The sequence below is a fragment of the Heliangelus exortis genome, chromosome 9 (assembly GCF_036169615.1).
Source record: "Heliangelus exortis chromosome 9, bHelExo1.hap1, whole genome shotgun sequence".
NCBI lineage: Eukaryota > Metazoa > Chordata > Aves > Apodiformes > Trochilidae > Heliangelus > Heliangelus exortis.
In genome coordinates, this window is record NC_092430.1 from 20,277,562 (window position 1) to 20,304,254 (window position 26,693).

At 36.0% G+C, this 26,693-nt stretch overlaps 1 protein-coding gene across 5 annotated transcripts in view; it reads right to left on the minus strand.

Annotated features, from left to right (window-relative positions):
* NAALADL2 (N-acetylated alpha-linked acidic dipeptidase like 2) overlaps nucleotides 1–26,693 on the minus strand; it is a 363,639-nt gene that overhangs the window by 31,224 nt on the left and 305,722 nt on the right. For all 5 annotated transcript variants that reach the window (XM_071752638.1, XM_071752640.1, XM_071752641.1 and 2 more), the window contains one exon: nucleotides 16,360–16,455. In XM_071752638.1, the coding sequence (XP_071608739.1) occupies nucleotides 16,360–16,455 (96 nt within the window). The remainder of the gene's footprint in view (nucleotides 1–16,359; nucleotides 16,456–26,693) is intronic.

The window sequence follows — 26,693 nt, forward strand, 5'->3', positions numbered from 1 at the left end:
TGCTAGAAATCTTCTAAAGCAGCAATGTGAACTGCCTGAAGCTGGTTACAGGCAGTCCTGGGAAGCAGATTTAGCTATTGTTGTGGCAGAGAGAGATGCGTATAATGCAATGTGAAGCAATTTATTTTCATAGACTAGAGGCAAAGATCTCTAATGACAGAAACTGCACTTTGGATAGATCTTTACTACCTTAAACTATATAGCTTATTTTTTTCTTTATTTGCACGTGTAATACAGATACGTCAAGGTTAAAACATGCAGCTAGTTAAGGGTGCATACACTTTAGGACTTGAAATGTTAACTATTTTTTTATGGCTTAATTTATAAGGGAAAGCTTAAAGTAAAGAAATTAAATGTCAGCTCCGAATATCATTTATCATCAATGTAGTACTGGCATGAAAACACCATGATTAACAGCTTGGACATCACACTCTTCCATGTTACTGGAAGCATTTGCTGTGTTTGCTACCAGTTCATGAATCACCTTCCTCTGACTTCAGCACGTGTTTAAGACTCAAGCAGCCTTCCTTACCCATGATGCAGGAGAATCAAAGAGCAAGGTGATAAGGCTCAGCAAGATAATTGGTATTTCTGTTAACAGCTGCCAGACGGTTGGCTGGGTCCTACCAGTCTATGAGTCTTACAAGTCAGACAGCAATGACTAGCAGATAAAATAAGCAGCAGTGCAAGTCTGCATTTAATCACCCAGGTGCACCAGCAGAAATACAGATCAGCTTAGTAAAAACAATGTTGTTTTACAATCCCTAATTAATCAAAGTATCTTCTCCTATGCACCAAGAGACATGCATGAACCAAGAATCTTCATGAATTAGGACCAATCCCAGGATCACACATAGAAAACATCCAAGTACTTACTAAGTTTCTATTTGATCTGTAAAGTTAGTTCTTAGGACAAACCTTCAGGACTCATACTGAAACTTGTGGCATTTTTAGGAACTAGACAATAGTCATCAGAGGAGCAAAGTAATAAATCTGCAGCAGGAAGCTTCAACATAGTTTTCAGTTTAGACCTTGATATCATCATTTTAATCACTCCCCATTTACAGAAATGGATTTGATTTAATTGAAATCCTGAAAAAAAGTCTCTATCACGCTTCATCAGAATGCAATTATTACTCAAAGGAAACCATATGTACTATTAGGCACTCTTAATTAAAACAATATATATTATCTGCTTCAATACCTAACAGTCATTCTTGATGTTCATTATTCTTCCACTATTCTGACAGTATCTTTTTTTTTTCTTCACTATTTTCCCTTATTTATAACCATTTCTCTCATGCACATTTTCAGTATTAATGTTCATGATAATGGGACACTGAAATGTGTTAATAAGCCACCATCTGTAAATTTCATTGCATAGCACAACCTTCAAGTGGGTCACACCTGACAATGACGATTTGTGAGAAGATTGTGAGGAAATGCTAAAACAGGAGCCTTAAACTATGTTTTGCCTGAAGAGAGAGAGATGAGCTAGAGAGAACAACCAGGGACAGCAGATGGCAGAAACTGAATCTGAGTTTAAAAACTCAAAGAAAAGTATCAATAAGGGTTCCTTGGTTGAGGGTGATGGCTCCTTGAGGAACTTGGAAAACTCGGTACTCAATTCAGCACAGACCCAACAGAAAAAGCATTAAGAAAAGATTCACATGAACGTCATATATTAAAGTCTTCCTTCCTTCTCAAACTCAGGAACTGTCAGCTATTAATGGTTATGTAGAGAAAATAGCCTTCTTTTCTCTCTTGTCAAAGATACCTCAAATTTTTCAACTTAGGTCAACCTAATCAGTGAGGACTGGAGCACCGAGAGTTGATTAAACATGACAGATTAGCCCTGAGGGAGTGACACTGGTGAACCACAGTGCTGAGGATCCAAGGGAAGCTGAAAATAGATAGTTCTGTAGTATAAAGATCATAGGAAAGACCATAAACATTATCAGACATGTTCCACCTTAGGGGAGGATTCGATGGATATTACACTGAGGCTTCTCAGAAACATCAGAATATACAGCAATATCCACAAACTCCATTTCCTTGTTAGGCAGTTACTGAAGCTAGGGTTAGATCCTGCTCTTTAATATACTTGCACTGAAGTTACCAAGCCAGAAAGGCATTTAATCTTCCCATGGGTGTCAAAATTCAAAGATTCAATTTCTGTGAATTTTTCCCACTACTTTTCAAATCAGAATATTCATTCTTCAATGCATACAACGTATACAGTGCAAGATCCATGGAATATGAAGTTATCAGTTGACTTACATTCCTAATTTGAAAGATGAATATGTTTGGGACCAAACAAGCTCCCCTCAGGCTTGGGGAAAATGCCCAGTCTGAGAAACTATTTGATCCTTAGGGGATCCCAGGTCAGTTTGATGAACCTACTGAACTATTTTATAATTAGCTGGCATGCTACTGAGGCTACCAATTTACCTGTAAAAAATTCCTTCACCTCTCAAATTTGTCCCTGAATGACAATGAATTAAGACCTAACAAGTATTTCTCATCACATAATACTTATATAAACAGAGTAAGAAAACTTAGAAGAACCAATGCAGAATAACTCCTAAAAGTCACAAGGAATCTTAGCAATAAAACTCTATCACAATCTGAAGATAGAACTGAGATTTATTACCATGTCTGTGTTTGTAATAATACACCTTTTACTAAAATAACCAGATTATGATGGCTGTTTCATTCCACTGCACCCTATCTTTATGCAGGATATGTATTAAAATTATAAAGGCAGCATGATATAATGGCAACAACAAAGATTAAATAGACAAGCACATTTTCTAGTGTATAATCTTATAACACTGCAGAAGTTCCTACTTGCTTAAACTACAGCAGTTTCTGCTCAGAAAAAAAAATCAAAATAATTAAAAAAAAAATCAATGTTTACCTACAGTACTGAACTATGGTTACTCCACGTACTACCTGTTTTAAATATCTCATTATTTATTATCATCATTAGTGTCTAAGTGCCAAAAATACATTACATGTCTCAGAAAACAAGTGAAAAGACATCTACTCTAAAATCTTAGTTGCTTCTCTTAATCATATCTGATAGAATAAAAGAGAGAACTGGGGGGATATGGCAAACGAAAGGCACAGGTTACCTGACACTATCTGAAGGTCCTTGTTGTAAGAGCAACTCAGAGCAATAAGGATATGGGGCATTTCTGGGGCAAGGAATTGACCAGAATGCACACCTGATACTGGATTTAAAAAAAAAAAAAAAAAAAAAAAAAAAAAAGATTTCAGAATTCATTCAGTAGCCAAAAGCAGTGGGTAACAAGCCTTTTAAAGTTCCTTTTCATAATACAAACATTGGCCTCTGAAAATAGTTGCAAGAAGGAAAATGGCAGAGATACTGCTGGCACTGCCAGGTGGTCAGAGTTCAGCATCAGGAGGGTTGCACACGGGCATCTCCATCTCTGTCAATTCCCAAATGTTTACAACTTCCATAATGAGAATGGCAGACACCAGACACAGTTCTAGCTTAGAAGATCAGACCACAATATTAGGTTGATTTTGGTAATATTTCTTACCTCCACTCCTCCAGCATTACTCTGCACAATAACCTCATGTCCCTGGGACAGAGGTTTAACTACATCTTCACTCAAGTTCACTGCTTTTTCTGCTCAAGTAACAATTTACATCTGCAGAAGAGGGGATGAAAAGGGGAACCAGTGCCATCAAAGCAGAGGGGTTTATTTGTGCACAGAATAGCATTAAAAGAGCCCAGTAGCTATCAGTAATTATTAATCTTCAATTACAATAATAGCCATTTTTAAAAGAAAAAAGAAGAAAAAAAAAAAAAAAAGGGGAAAAAAAAAAAAAGGCTATGCTCTAAGCCATGCAAAAAGCTTTTTAATTGTCAGCCCTGCTAGTCTGAAAAAGCCTTCACCCTATTCATTCAGTTATCATTCTGGAGTTGTATTATAAAAGTGCTAATGTATATCAGAACCCTTTGATCTCAAAAAAATAAAGATTCTTTTACCAAAGAAATTATGAACACAGTAGTTCACAGGAAATTCAAGTTTCCAAGCAGAGAATTAAAAGAAACAAGCAAAAGTAAAGCAGTGTTGTTAAGTAAAAGCTATTTTTGTTGAATACGAGAAGGAAAAAACTTTGTGAGTTGTCATTCTGGATTAAGAAATAGATCAACAAGAGGCAAAACACATTTCTCTTCAATAGTTAAGGCAAATCTTGGAAGAAAGGAAGTGTACTGCATGGGCAGGAATGGACTAAATGACCTCAAAGTTCTTTATCTTAAGCTAATGAGTGGTGGTAGTTCATATATTCTGGAATCTAACTTCAATTTACATGAGTTACTGTGACCACTTGTATTCCATCCATGATTCTTTATTTCCCTTCTGATTTCATAATCAAGGGAAAAGATGGCAGAGTGTTATGTTACAAAGACAGCTTAAATTAATGCAATTATAAAGAGCTATGTATATCAAACTCTATGTATGAGCATTATCTTACATATTTGAGGACAGAAAGTCTTGTGTCTCACTGAAGTGTGGCCAAAACCTGACTGAAAGGATTTCTGGTTCTGCTGCCTTTTGAGACACTACAAAAGCTACAATTATTGAAACATACAGTAATTTAAAGTTATTCATTTTTCATTCTCAAAGTCACAGTTAAATAATTTTTAAGATCCAACTAGCTGAATGAGAACAGAAGTGTGCAAGCTCACTTTAGCTCAGTGTGTTAGCTCTGCCCATTTGGGGATATTAGACCTGTGCTCAAGACTACAAGCAGGCAGTCAGCACAGTTCCAGGAACGTAAAAGAAAATCAAATTACTCTGTGCAAGTCCTGAGGAGAATGTACTCCCAGTCTTCAGCTTCACTTTCCCCCAGAGACCTGGGACAGGAAGAGTTACAGAGAGAAATGCCCCAAAATAGCATCACTTCAGAACCTGATCAATAAATTGGGAAACAACTTCATGCACACTAATAATTACATTCTAAGGGCTTGTTATTTTAAAATCTTTGTATATATTCTAGGTATTGATTTCTTCTGCTTGTAAAAGTCCAGCAGGAAACCTTAACAACAATTTACTGTGCACATAAATGGAAGATGAAAAGTAGACTGTTAACACTGACATATCATTTGTTTCTGGACAGGCTGAATGCATAAGATATTAAATAGGACACCAATTTATAGCTCTTTATTTTGGAACTAGTGCTCAGTTCCTAAAAATGTACCCTTGTACTGTCTTGTGTTACATAATTGCAACACAACTGTCCAAAACTTGTCAGGATTCGGATGCTTCTGTCAGTGTTAGAATCTGTTTTCTCTAACAAGTAAGAAAAGAATTTGTCTTGCCAGTAGAAAAATCACAGCCTTTCAATGCCAAAGTTATTCAGGCTTAAGTCTACCAGCCAAGTAAGAACCTTTGAAAAAGTCCTTCACACTCCTGCAATGTGGTCAGGAAAAGCAGGGGTCAGAAGGAGGCATGAAGAGGTACAAAATTACTTGTTCCAGGTATGGGTAGACTTCTGCTTTTAAAAATAGTTGCTGAACCTTTTCTTAGACAGCTCGTCAATGCAGACTGATGATGCAATGACTCTAACAGTATGAGATAAAAGCACTTACTGTAGATTGAGACACTGACTGTACCCAAGTATCCTAAGATTTGCTTTTGTCTCTTTTGTTTCACTAAAAAAACCCAAATGGCTTTAGAGCATGCTTGTCATTCCAGCAAATCTACATTAACTAAAAAATGTGCCAGATAAACAGAAAAAAGGAGGACAAGGAAAAAGGTAAACTATAATCATGCATGTTTTACATTGGTACTGTCTTGTTTGGTGATGCAGCATCCACAAAAATATGGTCCCTACTAGAAAAAAAAGGATGTTATGAATTTCTCAGATTGTTTTCCATGCTGTGTATTTTCAGAGGTGTGATGAGCAGGTGCTCTAACAGGTAATTTCCACGGAGCAGGTTACAAACTATCTTCTTGTGGATGCACTCTGCCCAGACGTATGCACTTGGTTTGGGGGTTGGTATTAAACTTCAGAAGTAGACGGTAAGTTCGTAATCAAGACATAAATACTATCATACTCTTGCTCTCTTTTTCCTGTTATGCCTGTTTCTGTGAGTTTGTTTATTTCTAACACAGTGGAGAATGCAGTAATATTTCTCTATAAAGGTGCATCCCTTCAAATCTCTAGACATAAGCAGAAGTGATCTCATTTTCAACAGATAATCACTAGAGCAAGAGACTTTCAAAAAACATAACCATGTTCTTTACAGTTGTGTAAATACTGTATTGACAGATGCAATAATACACAATATGTAATTCTGAAAAGACATCTAGATTTTTAGGGTGTTGTTTGTTTGTTTTCCTGTTGTAAATATGCAAACAAATAATTTAAAAAAAACATTCAAACATAAAACCCCATCCAGTGAAGGATGTTTTGAAGTTTGAAGCAAATGAGATTCTTAATTTTGCTTTATTTTTTTTTTAACTGGTTAATGCAACAAAATCTAATTAGTGGTTGACTTACTTAACTTTTTTCACATTTAGCTATTTTTAAGTGGGTTTGATTGATAGAGCAGTGCTACTTGTAACAGCAAATAACTTAGTAAATCAGGATATGCTCTATTTCAATTGAAATGATATAACTTAGGTATTTAGAACACAAAATTTCTAAAATAAGGTGGTTTAGAAAAGCACTTGAATGGATATCTCTAACAAACTGCACCTGGAAAAAAAATCTTATCTAGAAAAGAAATAGAAAAATTTCTGAATCACAAATACTTGTTTTTCCCCTGTCCTGTGAGATTTTACTACGGGCAGAGATTTCTTTTCCCCACAAGAGAAAGGGAATGCAAATTAAAAATTCCCAACATGGTATGGAAAAAGGAAAAAAGACAGAAAAGTTTCTATTAACTCATATCCTCAACATGCAGCATTCAGTCCTCCACATAATGCAAAATATCTGCTAAGTAACTACCAAGGTTTTGTATTTTTTTGTTTCTTTTGGAAATTGTGATACAATGTCATTATGGGTTTGGTATTCCAGCACAAAAAGAAGCATTTAATTCACTCTGCTTTATTAGGATCTCCTGTGAGGCTCTTGTCAGCTGCAAGTTTTTCCAGTTTATCTGAAGAAAAAAGCTCAAAATTTTCCTTAGATATGTCAATCAAAAGGCTTGCACTAACTGGAACACCAGATTCAGGAGAACATAATTCATGTCAGTTGAGACAGAATCTCTGTGTGGCCCCATTTCTCCATCACTTTTACACAAGACAATATTTTTGTTAAGGCTCAACCTCACCCTGCAATTACCCCCAAAATAAAACTGCACTACATAAAGGTCTTCAGTTTATTACTATAATATGTAATTCTCTATATGGGCTATTTTTTGTAGCTGAGAAGCACTTTCTTTAGGATCACAGTTTCACAAAACATAAATAGTATTCAAATTTTAATTGGCCAGGGACAGCAGGCCTGGGATTCAATCTTGAAGCATTTCTTTACGTGGCTGTGGGAAAATTGTTAAAATTCCAAAATACTGGTGATTTATCTCAGGTTCTTCTGCAGGGTATCTTAATCTATATTCAAATTTACTAATTTATTTTTCCAGTCACACAGTAAAGATATCCCTTCCTTATTCACTTCCTTCCATGTAGCTGTGCTGTCTTTTATTTGCAGTAGTTGCTAAACTAAACCAGACATATCAGGTGTTTGACTCTTAGAGGCAAACCTGGTTTATTGTGCTCATATAATTTTATCATCTCTTATTCACTGTATGTTACTTTTTTATTACAACATCACTGCGAGAATGGCAACTGTTAATATTTGAAACTGTAGGATTTTATTTTTTGGTTTTTAATGTCACAATAGAAGTACTGATAGTTTGAGGTAAGAGCGCTGCTCTCGGATCATGGCTCATTCTTTAAGAAGGCAGCTCACTTGAGTTCCATTTCAAGGAACTTGTAAGCACTGAGTACTACAGTGCCACATCTTGTAACATCACTAATCAGGTGGAAACTCACTATATTTCATTTTGCTGACATTTTAAATAAAAGCTAGTGATGGACTAGAGATACAAAACCGAAAAGGGAACAACTTCAAATGGCTCTATAGCATCATCTCTTCTTTGTCTCTGATAAAGTGGCTGTATAAAATCATCAGCTTGCAGTGCAATTCAAGCCAGAATAACACATCACTAAGAACAAAGCTTCCTGTTACAAACCTGATGTTAAATTGTCTTTTATTTATTTATCTAATTTCCCCAATTAAATAAAATGTAATCGTTTAACTGTTGCTTCTGGGAAGCAACACTGTTTGCAAAAAATGAAAACAAACACTCCCAGAGTCTGAGTAACTTAAAAGCAAACCACTCTACAATTCAAGTCTGACAAGATTTGTGGTTTGATTAAACTCTGAAACAGGGCTTTGTTAAACACAGAGCTGCACTACTAAACAAGTTTATTAATGGTAAACAAACAACATGGTTAGAAAATAAAACTGGGAGATGCAAATCTGTCTTCCTGGAGTTTGCTTGTCATTAACTCACCACAAATACTGACACCGTTAAATGAGAAAAAACATTTAGGAATTTCAATAAAATGAAATAAAATTCCTTAAGAGTCAAGCAATGCATATTCCTTAGATTACCAGCAAATAGTGTCCATGTGGATTTACAAATCCTAAGGCATATTTACCAATCCTGCAATGGATTTATAAAAACCGGTAACAGATACGCAAATCTTACCAGTAATTCCTAGATAAAGTTTTGTTTTAGACATTACCCCCATGCACTGTACAGGTACAAGCAATAAATTTATTCCTAAATCACAATTATGGGTCTCAGCTGTTAGCATCAAAAGTACAGACACAGCCCTTACACATCAACTCTTAATTAGGCTTCATAAATTCCAATAAGGACTTCCACAGTGAGATCCTGAATTTCAGATGAAATAATGGGTTTCATAAAAGGCTTTGAAATGTTTCATGTGTCTTCCTCCAAAGTTCAGAATAAATCTCACTCTGGCCAGAAAGAGCTCTAGTTTTTCAGAAAAGTGGCAATTTGTCAGTATTTGTCAAATGCAACCATGATTCTTCTACAATTAAGTTGAAATAACAACAAACACAGAAAAGACTTTGTAAATTGAAAGCAAGTATTTTAAGCAGATCTAAGAATCAACTCACCATGGATCATGTAAAGAACTCATCTTCCCCTGGCCAATTTTAACACCTTTTCAGTTCAAATTTCAAAGCCTATCAAAAATTATGCTGTTGCTGAAATAAATGCTTCTGTGCTACACTCTGCATGCTCTTCTCACCATCATTCTTACACAGGCACTGGAGCTTGCATGGCAAATTGGATCTGGGGGCTGAAAAAAACCCCAAAGCCCTAAGGCAAACCCACAACAAACTCAACTGATTCCTTTTCATTGAGATTGAACTTAGTCCTGCTCATTCTGTGGTAGCATTCTGATTGGCTTAGGGGAACTGTGAAACTATAAAGTCAGGAACATTCAAATGATGAATACTTCTGATGATCATAATTATTACAGTAGTTTCAAAGTCTTCTGAAAATCCAATTCCAACAGCAGGTGCTAAGAACTTGACATTCACCTCACAATTTGATGTGACAGGAAGGGAAGAGGTAGTAAATCAGAAGTGATGAATCAAAGAGAAGGAGAAGCCAGCATTTCTTGTTATTTTAAGAATTTTTTTACTTCTCCTGAAATATCAATAAAAATTGGAAAAAATAGGAAAAAGAACCTTGAAATGAAAACTTACAATTCCAGTAGTGTTCTTCCACACTAAGTAAATAATATATTACATACAGACTTTCAATATAAAAACTCATTTACCAAATTCTCTTTTCCTACAACAAAATCCAAATATCAAAGGTCATAGTATGCTGACCACAAGCTCTGCTCATGCAAGGGAATATTCTCCATTTTCAAATTAAAATAAAAAAGAAAAAATGGAGCTTTATACCTTTTTATCTTGATTCAGTCAATTTTGGGTTTTATGATACCTAAAATTTCTGTTACAGAGAATTTATTCCACTGAGCCTAATCAAGTTTTTCAGTCACACAAATATATGTATTTAGATTTTTGTCTTCAGAGTTCTCCTCTCCTTCTTTTCAAGCTCTGGGGCTGAATTCCCCTCTCAAGCTCAGCAAAATGACACAGTACTAGATGATTACTGATGGGATGCAGAATATGGTTTATGATTTAATTCCCAAATAAAACTTATACTCATGAAGCAGAACAAACCTAAATATTTTGTTTTGAAATATAATGAATTATATTTGCAGCTGCTGCCTCTCATATTGCACCTGATGCATCTAAGCAACAAAATAAATAATCTACCCCTCCCTCTACTGGAAAGAGAATAACTTTTTGAGATTCAAGAATTATCACATAACTATAAGAAAATACTAATTTTCATGAATGACTCTTCAAAGAAAGTACCATCCAGGACAAATTTCTTCAAAGTAAAATTAATGTACATATAGAGCTACAATAAGCCTGTATCTCTATTTCCACCTAATCAAATTAACTTCAGATGAGGGGAAGGCTGTAGCACACTAGAATATATTACTCCATTTCTCCAGAACAATTTCTATTCCCTTCTTTGTTTCCATCCTTTTGAAATATTTCTTTTCATGTATTGTTTACTGGACTCTTAAAACACTTCTAAGCCAAAATACTGTACTTTTTAATATTAATTTAGATTTTGAACTAAAATTATTTCAACAGATAATACAGATTCTTTGAGAATCAATATTATGTGTGCATGGTTGGAATTAGGCAGCAATTTATGAGACTCCTGACCATTACTTTTATGAGAAGGCATTAAATAAAAAATAAGTTTCATAGCCAGGATATGATCTCTGCTTATGAAATAGAAATATAATTTCTAATATGTACTTTCTTAGGAAAGTAAATCTTTTATATTGCTTCAGCATTATGGTTAGATTGCTACAGGAACTGCTGGTGGATGGGGTGATCACTCCTCTTGGATGACTAAATCCTCGTGCTTTTTATTCACACACAGGGGCTTGAGTCTGTTCTGTTGGACTCCAGTGGAAATGGGAAGGGCCATGCTTGAACTCACAGGTCCTGAAGGCAAAACTGACCAGCAGAAGTCCAAGCTCATTTGCTTCTGCCCCTTCTTGATATCCAAGTGGTACCACTTAGCTGACTCTGGCAGACAGAAAGTCTTATTCAGTCATTAAACAGTGACCTTTCTTCACAAAGAATGAGCTCAAGAGGTTGGGGTTTTTTCCTAAACTACATGCTTAGTCTAAACACTTCCCTTGGGGTTATCATCTGTTTTCTGGGGCAGAGAACCAACTGCTTCTATAACACAACTGAACTAAGATCTGCTTTCAGACTCACTGAGGTTTTCTCTACTCACAATCACTGCTTAGCAGAACCTTCCTCTTTTCAAAAGAGCTGAACAGCTCATAAAACCAAACTGGTATTATTCCAAGATGATCTCTTCCCTTGAACAGACTGAAATAAGAAGAAACAAATAACCATTCCCACTGTTTCCAATAAAAAACCCTTCAGTCCACAATTCTCTGAAAAACACTTCTACTAATTTGAAAACTCTAGCTCAAGGCGAATCACCCATTCTTAGTCTACCATTAGTTGGTCTAATCTTAGCTGCTTTAACGAGAGAGCCTATCACAAACTGAGAGTATTCTTTTATTGTTATTGACCACACTTGTAATAAAAAGAGATCAATAAACAACATGTTCTTTCAGGGACTTTGTAGTGCCTTTAGTTTACATCCCTTTTTGACTGACCATAATTTTTTTTAAGTATTCAGTACTTTTATCTCACTACTAGATTTAGAACACTGTGGATTGAGCTAAACCTTCTGGAAAAATCTGACTTTTTAAAATTCCTTCTGGGAAACCCAACTCTTGAAAATCTCATTTTGAATTCAGAGCTGAGCTTGTGAAGGAAACTTTAACATCTCTAAAGCTCTGACGTGCTTGTAGCTATGTCATGGAATAAAATTTAAAGAAGACAAAACATGTCAATGATACACTGTACAACTGCGCTCCAAAAGCAGATATAAACATGGTCTGAAAAAAATAAAATTAACAAGAAACATACATCTTAGCAGCTGTGCTTCCCCAGGTACTTCTGAAAGTTGCTTTCAAAACCAAAAAGACAATTATGTAATTCAGAGTACTCAGGTGGCTATTTCTATCTCTTGTTAAAAAGCACTTAAGAAGATATTTAAGTTCCACTGACTTTACCTCATATTCACTTATATGCAGATTAGTTTATTATTAAATTGAAAAAAAAAAAAAAAAAAAAAAAGAGAAAGAGAAGAAAAAAGTCATCACTAACATTATGTTTAGTAGAAACCTGGTGTTTTAAGAGGCCCACTCTGGAGAAAGGATTGTCTGCTTTGACATCTTTGTCAAAAGATTTGAAGACAGAAAAGAGCTAAAACAGTGAGCTAATACAACAGACAAGATATTTTAGAGGTCCCAGAGGGACTATTCCTCTGGAATTCTAGTGTCTTGTTTAAAGAAAAACACAACTTCCTTGCATATCACCCAAGTCAGTATATGTATGCCACGAATAAAGACCAAATCTTTGCCAGATGTACTGTTTTTTAACCTATAACAAATGTCTTTGGTATGCTAGAGAATGGATTAATAAAATCATACTCCAATATATTCAGAATCTGAGTGACCAGGATAAGAGGTAATATAATGGAAAATTTAAATAAGCCCAGGTATATTCCTAACTGTTAGAGTAGCTTGAGATTTTTATTTTATTTTATTTTTTTTTCCTTTTTCACTGACAGTTGACAGACAAATCTTGAGAGAAACTGAGTAAAATTTCAGTCTAAAAGAGGAATTCAGGAATGGTATGGTTCTAAACAGCAATCTCAATAAGAAACATTCCAACACGAGCCAATGAGAAATTTATTTAAACAAAATATAGTCTTGCTTCAATATCAAAGAGATTAAAGGAATGTAGAATTAATTCTCTCCTGACAGTCAGAAAATTGAACAGTTAAGATCGTACACAGACAATCCAACATATTTTCATACTTGTTCAGCTTCTCTTGTTAATTGAAGCCACAGTTTCCTGGTTATTTTGTTATTTTCATGGTCATCAGAGTTCTGTAAGCTGAAAATGTTAAATTCCAGACACTCAAAAAGAAGTCCAGAAACAATCTTGGAAAACTCAAGTCTTTACATCTGTCCCCAGCTTCATGACTAAATGGCATAGGAGGAAACAATTATCGCCGTCCTCTAACATTTCTTCCATTTTGAAGGTATTATTGCAGGAAAGACATGAAAAATTTCAGAGAGATAGTGGAATGGGGTTGGTTTTTAACACCTGACTGAACCTGGTGAAGTTGGACAGTGCAGCTGCTTCATCAAATTTTTACCAGAGAGTCTGCAATTTCAGCTTTTTTTTATTACCTAGTCTTTATCCATCCAAGTTCAAGTATAAGGAGCAAGAGTGGGTCTTACTGCTTTTAGGAACAAAGAACTAATGAAAAATTCCAAGCATATCTACTCTACCTAGGCTAGAGCAGATAAGAGAATAAGCTGTCTGGCCAAGCACAGTATGACTGTCTGTCAGAATACCTCACATCTACAGCAGCAAAGTCACCTTTTTCACACCTAATGCTGAGAAATTCCCCAACAGGTTTGGGTTGTTTTTGGTTTTTTTTTCCTTTGAATGCAGCTACTTCCCTGTTCACCACAAGTCATACAGCATCCCAAAGCTACTCTCCCTGTTTATATCATCAGATTTGCTCTTGTTTTTATTGCTGCTGACAATAGCTACAGAAAAAAATACACATTGTCAGAAGGGAGTTTTCAGCAGGTTTGTATTTACTCTCAGCTTGAACTAGATTATATGTTCTTTCATGCAAGAAGGCTAAAGGAGGTAAACCAAAAGCTCTCACTTGTGTGCTTAAGAGAATATGTGCTCAATCAAACATTTCTGTGCAATATGCCTGGGCTTCTTTGCAGAAAAATTCAGGAGTTTGTTCCTGTGCAGAGACTGCCACCACAGACAATCATGTTCTGCTTGGCACATCTCAAGTGCCATTAAGCCATAAATCCCAGTAAGATGGTGAGAACCAGTATGAGAGGCTGACTGGTAAAGCAAAGCAAGTCATTTAAGGTACAGAGAGCCCATCTGGCAATTAATGAGAGATGCTGCACCTAAAGGGCAGATGAGAGCCACTGAAACACAACAAAATGCTGCCAGCTGTGGGACAGCAAACAGAAAAATTAAGAGATGTCCCAAGTCATCCTGCAATTTCTCAGGCAAAAAACCCCACAAAGGTGCTTGTACCTCAGAGCATCCAAATGATAATGCAGACAATTTGGATGTCTTAAAAACAAGGTAAAAAACAAGGTAAAGCTCCATACAGAAAAATTCAGTATGAGCAGCCGATTGTCTCAAATATAGAAGTTAGTCAGGACTCCCAGATCAGTTCTCACTTCATACACGGAGATCTGTGTTTGTGTTAACTTCATTCAGCATCATTTTCACCCACCCTTAGTCCATATTCCTGTTGGATGGAGGCTTCGATGATTTGTTTTGAAAGTAAAAAATCATCACATAATTTGTCTTTAAAAAGCTATGAGTTCTGTTGGTCTGGACAGAACTCATGTCTTCCGAGGTATGATGATGAAAAGAATACAAGATGATATCTAAGCTCGACACACATGATTGAAGACAGGAATTAAAAAGTTAATAACATGCTGGCAGAAATGTTTCTGGTAAAACTTTGCAACATAGCCCTGCTCCTATGTGGTTTGTTAAAGTGTTTCCACTTGATATTATGCAGATTGCATCCCTGCCAAAACTACAACAGATGCTTCAATGAAATGCAAAGAAATTTCAAGCTGGTTGACTGCAATGACATTTTGTTTTGATTCTGAACTTTGACAGGAAACAGCATTAATGACATTCTACACAGTATTATTCTACTGATTCAAAATCTGCACTCTCAGTCTTTGGGACTGTAAGGGTTTGACACCACATTAATTTAGATATGTGGTATTATTTTACATTTTAGAAATGTTATATTTCAACAATTTATGACACTCATAACATCAGGGGTTTTTATATATGTCCATGATACTTTTACATTTTTTTCACTACAGACGCAGAAAAAAAAAAAAAAAAAAAAAAAAAAAAAAAAAAAGAGCTCAATTGCTGACACCATGCAGGAAAATGAAAATACTTACTAGATGAAGCTTGCAACAAACCCCAGATTTTGATTTTTTAGGGAGATTACAGAGAAGGGAACTATCAAAGGTATGGATATCATTGCTTTGCCAAGATGCATGAGTACCCCTATGCTTGCATTAGACAATTAGCAGGACTTCCTGTGCTGTACCTTATCTGTGAATGTGAATTTCTTTTACCAACAGTCATGCAGTTCCAGTACTTCTCATTCTATGTACTTCAAGGAAAGAATCTGCTTGACATTATCTTGGAATTGTTTTTTTGTTTGTTTTTTTTTTTTTAAAAGAGAATTAAATACTGCAGTACATGACACAAAAAAAAACTTATTTGGCCTATAAATGGAAACACTCCTCCCTGTTGCTGTTTTATTTAATATTCAGAAGTTAATTGCATTACAGTAGTCGGTTCTACTTTATGCAGCTCCATAACCAAAGTGTAGAATAATCAAGACCACTAATAATTTTCTCCAGGGTTGTCTGTCAGCACCCATAACTCATCAGAAAACCAATTATGTCACTTTTGGCATACCTTTCAACACTTTGGTGCTTGCCAAAGTAAAAATCAATAAAAGATTATTATTATTTCATGGCTGATACTGGATAAGTGGCTTCAGTGGCACTCCCTGTTGGGGGACTGCCATTAAAGCTTTTAGAACTGCTTAGAATCTGAGTCTTTTATTAGGCTGCTCTAGTGAACACTCCTCATAACACAAAAGTATTTTCAAACTCGTTAATGACTCCAATTGACGAGTTACTATGAACCACAGCACTGAATAACACTGATGAAACTTACTGAAATTAGGACAGACTTTTCTGAGTGTGCATTTGAGAACAATGGAGTTTCACCTGACATGCAGAATACAACTGAATCACATAAAAACAAGCATTTGCACTTAAAAGTATTTTGATCATAAAAGTTGGCCAGGGTACCAGTAAAGTCTATTTTAAATGTGAGACTTGATGAAAAAAACCTCCATGTCTTTTAACTATATTCAAAGTATTAAGAGGAAAACTTGTGAAAGAAATGATGTGTAATATATCATATCATATATATATGATACATACATATCATATAGATGGATATCTCTATTTCTGTTACCTTTGCAATGGTCTCATGCAGGCTGAAGGAGGGATCCAGCTCTTCAGTTTTTGTTGTATGTACAGGAAAAAGAGCTTCGGAGAGAAAGCTGGAATTCTGTGAGAAAGAAACAAGAAGCCTTTTAAGATTCCACATAGATTTCCTCCTTCAATGCTTATTGGACTCATGTTCAGAGCCTGAAAAAATCTTCAAATTGTTCTTAAGTTTTGCCAATTATCAGAACTCACTTTACTGATATAATTAACTGATTTCATGCCCCTAAAAGAGGCAAAAACCCTCCACGTCTTATTACTTTATTTCTGGAATGGCTGTTGCCATTGCAATTATACTTCACAGAGCAGCTAAAAATGTCACCCAGAGGGAGAAAAAAATATCGACACAGATTTCATTCTGAGCTAGGCAGCAATCAGACATTTTATTAGATATCTTAAGGTTTAGTCTTCTGAAGAAATGTAAACACAACAATCAAAGAATATACTTTCAACTTCTGCAACCATCCTGCTTCTCTGTGCAGTAATACCACCTACATACTGTGGGGCTTTGGTTGATTCCCTGCAATTGCATTCTTAATGTTGACCACTCCTTTTTAATACCAGGTAATCTTAATACATTATTTTTGCAAGATGCTCCCCTCTTCTTCTACTGTAAGAAAGTGAGAAGTTAGGTTGCCATGTGTGCTGTCACAAGGAAACAATAAACTGATACTCAGGTGTGGACTGAAAACAATATAAAACAAAACTCCAGGACTCAGAGGTGCACAGATGCCTAAAACAGGAATTATTTTAAAGCTTTGTTCCTGAACCGGGTATGATAATCCAGAAACAAACCTAAAAAGAAAAATCTTTCTCTACATCCCTGTAACTTCTGAGATCTGCATCCTAAAATCATCCTTCCTTTTTGTGCTTTCTTTGTTCTGTGAATTTATGTACAAAGTAGTACTAGCAGCAATAAGAACCTGGTAATATCCCTGGCTTGGAAACACCTGAAACATCACAGATTATAATACAATTACATCTATTGCATCTTTATAAAAAAGAAATTTGGAAAATGTTAAAGTATTTTCATGCTGAATTCCATATGAAATCCACAGAAGCCCATGGTCCTGCATTTTAGATGAGTAATTTTTGTGGTTTAGATTATTTCCATGACTGTGAGGCAATAATGACAACATTCTAGAAGCATGGCCTTTTCCAAAACCAGCTTTCTATAGCTACTATAGTACTTTCTACAGCCTGATATTTCTTCAGTTTCCTCCTCCTGATATACACTGATCTTCAATATTTTCTGTCCTTATTCTCAAAAAAAAAAAAAAAAAAAAAGACTCATATTCTGTTCTCACATGAGGGCATTAAAACCAGTCACAGTGCCCAACATTTTCTTCAACAGCCATGAAGTTATTTGCATTCAGAGATTGCACGCTGAGTAGTGGCCAAATACAGCTGTGGTTATAAAATTGTAAAACTGATCTGAGCTTTAGTGGAATTGATTTGTGAGGCTGGCACTCCACTACCTCTTCACTGCCTAAAACAGTCTGTAAGGTTTATTGTTTTAAACATCAGGAAGTGCACAACTGAGAGAAACAATTCAGATGCTTTGTTCTGGCTCCTGCAATCTCTTTTTGACATGCTGGATTCTAAGCCATCCAGAGACTAAAGAAAAATAGTACTTCAGCTAAGTGAGCTGTTAACTTCAATTCAAACAAAGGAAGTTAAAAAGAAGCAGGGAACACCCTGCCCTCTTCCTCTAAACAAACAATATGAAGGAGCCCTGGGGGCAAAATGGGGGTATCTGCTATTTGCCTGCTGAACTGGAAGGATGTTTGTCCAGAACAATCCAGAACATTGCATGGATCCAAGAGCTTGTTCTTAATTGGGCTGTTAACTCTCTTCTGGAACAAGTGTGGGCCACAAATGCATTCTAAGCATATCAGTGTTGGGATATGCCAATACAGGCTGCTCAAAACTACTCCATTTAGGTGTAGTTCTGGAGAGATGCTTAATGCATGTCCTGATCTAGCACAATCACAGCTAAATTAAGCCTCTTTGAACAATGTCACACGTGTCATAGGGATGTCCAAGAAAACTCAGTGAAAGGAATGGCTAAAAAAGGTAGGGTTCATTGATGATAATTTTCCTCATTGTCTTTTTTGACAAATTGCCTCCATGATCAATATTAGTATTTCCATACATTTACAGAAGATTTTTCTGGTAGTTGGCTCCCATCACTTTCTTAAAAAATAAAATATAAAACATATAATTAGCATCGACTCATCCAAAGTTTTGTGTTCAGTGGTGCACCTCTGTGTTGTACAATTTGTCACAGAAGTATCAGAATAATAAGTGAAGTCATTCATCCCTTCAGAAAACCCATCTCTCACATAGCTGTAGCCAATAACTTATGAAGAACGACATTATTTCTATTCATTCTTGAGTATCTTACTGAGAGCTAGTGAAGGGGAAGATTACAGAATTAGTTTTGATACACAAGACCTGATTACTGCTCCATCTAGACAAATATTCTTCTTCTGGTATCTAAAACTTGATGGATCAGCTTCCTGCCAAGCAGGGAAAGACTGCTTACCCTGTGGAGCACAGGTTAGGATTCCAGTCATCCTACACTCATCCCCTATTCAATGCTGAAAGCTCCAAAAATGGAAAGTATATGTTCATACTTAGCCTTATATTTTAGGTGCTTTAGTGGAGAAGAAGGTCATGCTCCTTTTGTATAGCTTAAATGGGAAGAAATGCTAAGTAGTGTTTGACCTGCACAAGTGGTGTCACTGAACCTCAAGTCAGCTAGAGCTCTGATACCTTCCTGCAGGTAAATACATGACAAGACAAACTTTATTTTTCTTTAAAAACAGGTTTTAAGAGAACAGAATTCAGGCCAACAGCCTCTGTTGAAAAGCAACAGCCCAACAAAATAGAAGACTTTGTGACTTCTCCCTGTTGTTTCTTTGCTCAAGGAGTCATTATCTTTAGGTCCCTCCTCAGCCCAACAACCCCTCAGTGACTCTTCACTTTGCAACACATTTAACACAGCTCCTCCTCATTTTTTTTTCCTACTGATCTTGTGGCCATTCTACAAACAGACTCCCTGCTCTTCTCAGTCCCACCTCCACATAAATTGTTTCCCTGTCTTTCATTGTCTTTCTAGCACTCTGCTCATCAGAGAAAGCTGCATGAATTTACCAAGTGACAGAAGCCCACTCTTTATCCTGGGGCCATGATCTGAGTCTAGATGATGTTTCAAGAGTACCTCTCAGCATTTTACAACAAAAGTAATACTTTCCAACAGCAAGAAACTGAATTGAGCACCTCAATTATTCTTTCATCAAGTTCACAATAGCCACTGAGTCTTGGGTACTTCTTAAACTATTTAGAACTGAGAAAATTTCTAGTAAATACTAAAACACCTGCTCATCCAAAGACCACTAAACCCAACTATTTTATTCCTTCATGTTTTTCAGCACAATGAGCTTCAGCTACAATTGCTGTACTTGTACTCCCACACTCACTTCCTAAACATTCATCAGCCTTCACTTCTGGTCATGCACTTGTATCACCCTTGCTCTGTACAACATAGACTTGAATCCACTTAAGATGGTATCAATTTATGGAAAGACTTTTCCTAGGTCAGACCACTGTAAGACACTGAAATTTAAGAGACCAAATTTCCAGTCAAGGCTTTGAAAGTTTTCTCCTCACAGGTTATCACCTTTTGTAGGTGAATAGCTCTTCAAATGGATTGAAGACATTTGCCCTTCTGATATGAAGCTGTTTTTATCTAGAAAAGGCCATGCCAAAAAATCCTTGAATTCCCAGTGTAATTATTTGGTTTCTCTACAAGCCCTTCAATAGAGAAATAAATAAGCAGAACTTGTATCTGGAAGTGGGCTTCCCAAACAGCCCTTTGTCTCACCTTCCTTTTGGAATCATCAGTTAACCTGACCTTTTCAATACTCATTTAATGAAGCATTCTGTGAAATTAGAAAGACATTGATGTTCCACTTTTCAAATAATGGGTCACTTCTGATTAAACTTCGATTGAACATTCAACTTTCAATCTTAAAATAAATTGCCTCCTTCTCCTTTTAATTTGAACCCAATTTTCTGCTGGCCTCAGGTCTCATGACAGTAATTAATTGATTTATGAATTGATTAAATGGGGATCGAAAATGCAGGGAAAAAGAAACTTAAAACCCCAAACATGGCTTGCTCTTGTTTATTTATGATGGACACTTGCACTAAAATTCACTTTTGATTTACTAGACTCATTTTTCTAACTTATCCTTCCGCAGCTAATTAAGTGAACAGAATGCTTCACCTTCTAAAGGCACTAAATTTGCCATCCCTTGTGTACCATTTTATAGCATACCTTCAATTTACATGCCAACTTTCAACCAGTGCATTTTAAATCATCAATAAAATCCCACAGAACTTCTGGTGTTTTAAGGTAAAACAGAGCAAATTCCAAGACACACTTAAGAGATCTATTTAGCTGTCATTAAGAAAACAAATGAAAATTTACTGCACTAACTTTTAACTGGAAATAGTTCAACATACAACAAACAATTTGCTTTATTAGGACATCCTGGCACCCACAAAAACCAGTCCTGTTTTCTTGATTATTACTTCAGAAACAGTTAACTTACTATTTAGGAAACTCAAATTACATAACCAGTAATTTCTTAATATGTTCATTTTTTCTGAATATTCCCCAGCATTTGTAGTAAAGAATCCCTTGATCCTTAATCTGGTGAATAATACGCAAATATTTCCAGAACATTTTTGGATTGTTTGTTTTTTGTTTGCTTGCTTGTTTGTTTTTAGAGAGTAACATGTAATGGAGGTTTCTTTGCTTGGCAACAATGTTCAGTCTGGAAAAATGCTGTCTTTAGACTGAAATTCTTTAATTACTTTGACTTCACCCTAGTTAGCATTTGCCAGTATTGTCCCTACACGCACTCGTTTTGCCCTTCAGCACTTCACAATATTTTGCCACTAATTTTGTGCAGCACAGAAGTAAAAGACTCTCAGGAAGGCACAAGAGAGACCAAGCAGTGAGAGCAAAAATCCTTCTGAAATTTGTACAGAGAAGGCAAACAGCATAAACACACTAATCTAACATTGCTAATCTGCAAAACAAATACAAAAAAAGAAGTGTAAGGCCAAGAAAAAGCTGTTTGTTTTCTTCATACAGACAAAAGAATAATGTCTACCAGAGAATTTAGGAGTAGAAAGCCTTTGCTGCACCAGGACTATGACCATAGTCTGTTACCTATCCATGTGTGTACATACATATATATTACATACACACACACACACATATATATATATATATATATATTTACACACACTGTGTCTGTTCTATCAGGTATTAAAGTGTTTCACTCTTTCTTCCTTTCTGCAATGCAACTGCATGAAGAGTAGAATAGCAGCAGCCTGAGGGTCACAGACAAACACACAGTGTCTGGTCACTGAAACACAAAGCAAGAAGTCAGTTCTTACCTTCAGAATCAACCTGGAAAACAAGTTTAGTTGGGAGGCTGAATTCACCTGCAGAGCACATGCTATAAAGCTATGCTGGTGCTCAAATCCATTACCCAGAAACGTAGAGGATTACAATTGCACAAGGTCTGCATCTGTATTCAAAACCACTGCCAGAAATTTGTCATTGTACCAAGGAGGAAGCCCCTCCAGAAGAAAATAGAGAGAGCAGTGAATAGAAGAAAAGTAGCTCTGAAATCTGCACTGCAGGTTCTTACTAATTCCTTCTGCCATTCTACTCTAAGTCAAGCAATTGGCATAGGGTGTCTTAAAAGCAAATATGCAATTGTATTGCTTTCTGAAACAGGTGCTTCACCCCAACTAGGCTAAGAGACCATCTCTTCTCCATCTTCCTTATTTTTTTTCCTGGTAGGGTGTGTAAGAGATTAAACCAGAGATTTGACTGGAAGCAGCATCAAAAAAAAAATAAAATAAAAGAGTAATGGAAAAGGCTATTCCATAGACGAAAATACGTCTTATCATCAGCTATCTGGAATACTTTTAGTTTGGGAGGGTGCTGCAGAATGAAGTAGATTTTTAAACAGATTTGCTGAAATGGTGGATTATCTAGAATAGAACATACCAAAGCAGAAGTGAGGTTCTCTAATGTGTGGGTTAAACTGAAGAACTGAAATAATGTCAGGCAATAATCTATGGCATATGTAAATTCTCATTAAAAAAAAAAATCCTTACAGCTGCAAATATATTGCAGAAAAGAGTGCATGCCTCTCCATCTCACTAGTAGGCTGACTTTTCTCTTTCTAGCAAATGCTCTTGACATTTAATTAAATATTCCCCCCCAAATCCACAAAGGATTATAAAGATATAAAATGTAATTTGCACCAGTCATTACTTAAATGAAACTAAAGAAATAAAATTTCTATGCTTTCACATTATTTTTAGAAAGCAAAGCTTTGGAGTTGCTACAGCTTAACATGTGTCAAAAATCTCATTCAAAGCCAGAATAACCCTACTTTGGGAAAATGGGCATGTCAGAAGGGGTTTCTGACAAGAGGCTTTTCTTTAATATTTTTACCATTTTAGTTTGCTGAAGAAACTTTTAGAAACTAAAGAAAACCAAGCTATTTTCTGTAGCTCATCTTCTGGTAAAGATGAGCACTGACCTTGTGCTGTCACCAGATGCTGGACAAAATAAGCAAGGCTTGCCAAGTCAGACTACACAGAAAGCAGAAGAGGCATAACTGGAATCACTGCTGCACAATTTATTTTATTATTCAACTCAGTCGAAGCCAGAAAAACTCAAGCCAAGAGTCATCATACAGAAAAAGAACATAAGGACTTTTCTCTCATCTTTTAATCTTTTTCTTCCTTGCATTAGGAAGTGAATTGAAATAATCACTGTAAAGCTATAAATTCACAGACTGCAGCACAAAGAAAACAACTTTTGAGATACCAGGATACTCGCATAGCTTTATGTCTCTTTAGAGTTTTCCCTTGACACTTTTTATACTGAAGGCAAAATCATAATTTTAGCAGGAGGAAGCAGCCCAAGCCAGAAATATGGAACCACACAGAGGATCTTCCCAAAGTTTCAGAAGGTCAGAACAAGGAGGCTCTGTTCAGATTCACTAAATGTAAGAGAGAACACCTTCTATTGGACCTGTGGTGTGAAGGATGCAAGAACATTTTGTAACATTTTATGATCAATTATGAGCATGCAAATTATGCAGAAAACATGAAGTGCCAGTTAGATCATCCTAACAATGGCCTGCTATAAACCATGAATCTCAGTGTCAATGCTCTTCATAATCAAAAATATTATAAAGCACAACACTTTTATTTCCTGAGTCAATGCTTCCTGTTTGCAGGGTTTTTTTTTAGTACTTAAACCCCTCCTTGGGTCTAACACCAAATGAAGACAAGTATTGCACAGGTGGGAGGCTCACAGTTTTGCAGGAAGAGTCAGAACTGGCTTTTGCTAAGAACAACAAAAATACCTTCAAAACCAATATTTATTCATAAAAAGTCTTATCAAACAGTTCCCTAATTGGCCATGATAAATCAAATATTGCAAATTTTATTTGAGTGAAGGCATCATTGACTCAAATCACAGCTATTTGATAGTCCAGTAGTTTTTTTTTCTCCACTTACTGCCATGCTACTAATATCTGCTGACAGTAAACAAGTTCTGATTCTTATTCCAGATACTCTGCCAGAAGATTTTTAGTTGGTCTGTTGAATTTAGCCATTCAGAACAACAGTGGTAAAATGTTATCTTGAATGCAACATGCCATATCCTCCTCCAGGGAGGACAGATACTTCAGTGCCTTTTATCCTTAGATAATACATGTTTTCAGAACCAGATGCTTCAGTAGGCTATTGGAAGCAGTAACTGGTGTCTAAGAAAATTTCTCACATCTTTTTTCCCTTTCCCATCAAACCTGTGAAATTCCAGACTGCCTTTCTTCCACTGACTCTCCACAGCCCTCAGTAAATTCCAAGAAAATGAAGAGCATATGAGAGAATCTACAAGGAAAGTGGTCACATGGATTCATACAGTGTGAATGCTGAAGCAGCTGTGCATTTTTGGTCCTGTCAGGCAGGTTTAGGTAACAATTTTTCCCCTTCCGGATGCACTGTGGAGTATTTGTGACATAAAAGCACCAGGATTTGTGAAAAACCAAATGGATTCTTTTGGAGAAAAGTAATGTATCCAACTGATGAGGACATCAGTTTCATTACAATTACTGGAATAACAAAGATGCTCTTCCACAAAATTAAGTAGCTAAATAATAATATTAATCAATAAATCAACTCAAGAAATCAACTGAACATCAAAAGTATTTTGTGTTATAAAACACTGAGTCAATAACCTTAGAAGTTTCAGCATGCTCTTGCTACCAAATTCCACTACATTAGCATCCAAGAGAACAGATGGACATATACATTAATGTATAACTTTATTACTGGAGAGTGCTGCACTCAGTAACCCTGAATATACTGTGAAATTAAAAAGCACTAATTTATTCTAAAGACAGAAATGAGAAAATATGTTGGTCGGTAGTATAAATAAATAAAAGCATGGCTATTATAGAGACAGTACAGCCCATAAGTGAGAAAGGAAAGACACACAAATAGCTGTGGGTTGTGGAGCTGAATTTCTTGCTTCACCCAGAATTGGCTGACAAAACAACACCACAGACTTTGCAGCCTTCCATAATGCCAACTTGAATATATATATATATATATATATATACACACACTGAATTACCTGTGCTGTGAAGGTTGATAAGTCAGTTGCAAATTTGAAATTAAAATATGCATCAAAAACTTCCTACAAGTTCCATTCAAATTCAATTAAACTTCTCACAGAGGTTAATTACTTGTACACTTTAACTGAACTAAAACTTGATAATATAAACATCATGTCAAGGTCATAACTGGAACCAGCTCAGTACACAGATGAATCAATAATGATAGGAAACAATCTCCCAGTCATCTGGGATAAGGGGGACAAAGTGGAACAAAGTGTTAAGTCAGCCCGTGTGGCCAAGCAGGATGACCGGATAGAATCCTGACTCTTTACACACAGCAGACACCCAGAACCTCCCCACACAACCCTGATTTCTTTGAATTTGTGTTTTCAGTTCAAAACTTCACCTTGACACAAAAACCCACAGAAAATGGAACAGCATTAAAGGTCCCCATCCCACAGGATTAAAATGGTTCTCCTAAACTCTGACACCAGCACCCCAGAACTCACTGACATTCAGCACCATACCCACAGAGACAGAAATTGGTATAAACATGTTGCACATTCACTTTTAAAAAGACACAAGGCAGATGCACTGAAAAGCACTCCATGCTGCCTAAGCCCTCCCTCTGCACTAGCTCGAGCACATGAAAGAGATAAAAGCAGCAAACAAGATGGGAGTTATTTTTCAGTAAACTAGACCTTAAGTTCTCTCCATCAAGGACAGTTCTTGTTTCTTTTCTCATAACAAAGAAAACTTGGAAAGCTTTTGATTTCCTTTGAAAGAAATGCACGATACAGCAGCCTAAGCATGTCAACACTGACATCAAGAAACTGCACCCAGCTTCCCTCTAGAGTGATAAAAAAGGAAGAAGGGAGGCAAGATGGGGGAAGGGAATAAGTGGAGGCAGATGTTAAAAACAACTGAAAAGCCACATTCATTGAAGAGTTAAGATTTAGTGGCCTCTGTTTTACACCAGCGTGGGTGAAAATCACTTTTAAGGGCTCTAATGAAAGTTGAAAGTTACCTTCAAAAAGTTATGCATATTTCAACAGAAATAAAAATCATTATGCATTCTCTCTAAAGAGGATACAATCTCAAACTGTCAAAATTCTAAACTCTTCTACATATATTACATACAAATGCCTTCTATAAAGAAACCTCTTTTCATTTTTCTTCTAAATTAGCTTAGTGGTCCATGGTATTACACTATCTTGGTCTAGCTTGTGAATAATGTGACAGGTAATTTTTATACTTCTTGCCTGTACTTAAGCTTCAGTGAAGATACGGAAAACAACTTTTATGGTCTAGGTGTAAAAGTAAATGTTCTGTAAGCCTGGCATACCCAAAACTTGGACAGCTACCATAAAATATTTCATGCTAAATATGTATCCATCAATAAATAACAACAACAACAAAAAAGAGGGCTGGGTGTTTGTGTTTTTGGTGTTTTGGTTTTTTTTAAATAATGTGCAGTAAATTGTTTTTTTTCTTAAAATAAAATTATAATGCTAATAGTGATGTAACACCACATTATAACAGAAAAGGTTTAAGATTCTGTGTTACCAGA